General features: G+C 29.9%; 1 protein-coding gene across 1 annotated transcript in view; it reads left to right on the forward strand.

The window, feature by feature from the left end:
• Positions 1-1,758, forward strand: part of LOC101509400 (uncharacterized) — an 8,389-nt gene extending 6,631 nt beyond the window's left edge. The window contains exon 3 of the mRNA XM_073367273.1: positions 1,652-1,758. Coding sequence (XP_073223374.1) covers positions 1,652-1,758 — 107 coding nt within the window. The remainder of the gene's footprint in view (positions 1-1,651) is intronic.
• Positions 1,759-2,466: the final 708 nt, after the last annotated feature.

Consider the following 2,466-nt stretch of genomic DNA (forward strand, 5'->3'; position numbering starts at 1 on the left):
TTAAGATTTGATCAGGATTTATCTACAACAAAATATGAACATAATCAATGTGAAGAATTTATAAACTCAATCTACACAATATAGGAACATTATCAATATGAAGAATTTACAAACTCAATATGAACAAGATACAATTCAGAATTAAACAAGGATTACATTGAAGCAATTACTAGAAGCAATTACTCAAGTTTCAATCTCTTGTATCCAACCTGATTGTGGTTTAGTTCAGGATCCAATCTAGGGTTGTTAGGTGGTTAGCAAAAGACTTGGCTTGTAGGGTCAAGGTGCTTTGTTTCTCAAAAGTTTGGGGTTGTCAGTTGTCAAACTGTTTGGGAAGACTGGCTTGGAGGGTCAGGTGCTTTGTAATTCAAGGTATTTGAATTAGTGAATTAAAGTCTTCTGAATGAAGGGAATCGATGTAGCTAAGTTAGTAGTGAACCAGGATAAAAATATGTATCAAATTATTTATGTTTTCATTGTTTGCTGCTTCTAAATTTGATTGCTTCTTATCTAAGTAATTAATAAAAACCAACCAACCTTCACCAAATTAGCAAAAAGTTATCAATTTTGGCAAATACAATTCAATCTCCCTTTCTCGTGGTTACACCTTCAACTAGCATCAGAACACAATCTCCGGGTTAAGCACTTTACAGTGTTTGAGGAAAGATCCAAGGGTTCAACATGTTTGGATTCAGTGAATCACCAGATGAAGAAATTAAGGAATTGTTTTTGAATTTACTCGACCTGATTTAAATAAGAATCACAAATTGACTTTAAAACTGAAAAACACTTAGGAAAAAAAATACAAATCTAAATGAAAAAACTAATGTTCTAAAGAATCATAGTGTTGAATTTAAAACAGAAAATGCAATTTTGAAAACTTAGATTATTGAACTTAAAACAGAAAATACAACTTTGAAAACTGATATTATTGAACTTAAGACAGATATTGCAACTCTAAAAACTGATATTACTGAACTTAAAATAGAAAATGCAAATATGAAAACTGATATTTCTGAACTTAATGCTAAAAATATAACTTTGAAAAGTAATTATAGTTCAATATCAATTGAAAATACCACATGTAAATCTGTTAAGCATGAAGAAGTATTTCAAGATTTTCTTGATAATGGTATGAAAAGAAGCAAGTATGCATCTATGATTTATGGTGTTAGTAGGAATGGTAAAAGAGGAATAGGATTTCAAGAAAAAATAATTGAACCTAAGTTTATTTCCTCTGATGATTTATGTACTATTTGTTATAAGAAATGTCACACTAAAATATATTGTCATATGCTAACCACATGCAAAGATAAGAAACCTTTAAGAACTAACAAACCAAGACCCTACTATTTTTGGGTACCAAAGGATAAATTTTTTTATGTTGCATATGTTTTAAGCAACCAAATTGAAACACTAGTCATGATGTCTGGTCAATAGATGCTTGCAATATATGAAGGAAAAAAAGGTTTATGTTCCAAAACCTAACAAATAGTAGCCTACTGAATCTGGTGGAAGAAGGATTGTTCAACACAGTTCCTATCAGAACTAGAACTATATGATGAACCAGAAAAATCAAAAAAATCTAGAGTATTAACAAAATCGAAACTGGCAAATAAATCACACATATCAACAAAATCAAAACTGGCAGAGAAATCACAGATATCAATAGAACTTGAACTACCAGAAGAATCAGAATTACCATTAGTTCCAAAATTACCAGAGGAACCCGATACATCAGCAGAAACAGAAGTGTGAAATGAACAATTAGAATTAGGATACTTCTTTAAACAGTCAAATCAAATTCATCAAGACTACAAATCTGGATGGGAATTAAAATCCCATCATCCAGACTCTCTAATTAGAGAATATGCAAACTCAGAATCAGAAAACCAAAAAAAGAAGAACTAAGAGGGTTTTCATAGTGAAACTAAAACTATTAACATATAGGTTGTATCTTTCTTTAAATTTAATAATTGTCTGATATTATGTTTACTGTGATAACAAGAAGCTTGATCTTTAAAATCAAAGCTAGATAAGTATTTTGCAGGTTCTTAAAAATCTAGAGGAACAAGGAGATCCACATAATCTGAATACTTTAGCAGAAGTCACATATAAGTTTAGTTTTCAGAAACAAAATTGATGTTTTGGCTATATTGATTTCCTTTTTGAATTATCTGATTTATATTATGTTATATGAGAAACATCTTGATCTTAAAAAAGTCAAAGAAAATTGAGGATATTGCAGGTTTATTATAACCAGATGAAGTGTAACACCCCGATTTTTAACAGCGCGAGTGTATTTTTTTTTTCAAAACAAATTCATAAAAACAAATATGGAAATACTTTTGGATAAATATTTAAGTCGTAACCCAACGACAAATAAGTCAACAAAATTCACAAGCAGCGGAATAGTTTTTTTGAAATACGAATCCAAAGTATTTACACATCAAAAAGTGGTACATG

This window comes from Cicer arietinum, chromosome 4 (assembly GCF_000331145.2).
Source record: "Cicer arietinum cultivar CDC Frontier isolate Library 1 chromosome 4, Cicar.CDCFrontier_v2.0, whole genome shotgun sequence".
NCBI lineage: Eukaryota > Viridiplantae > Streptophyta > Magnoliopsida > Fabales > Fabaceae > Cicer > Cicer arietinum.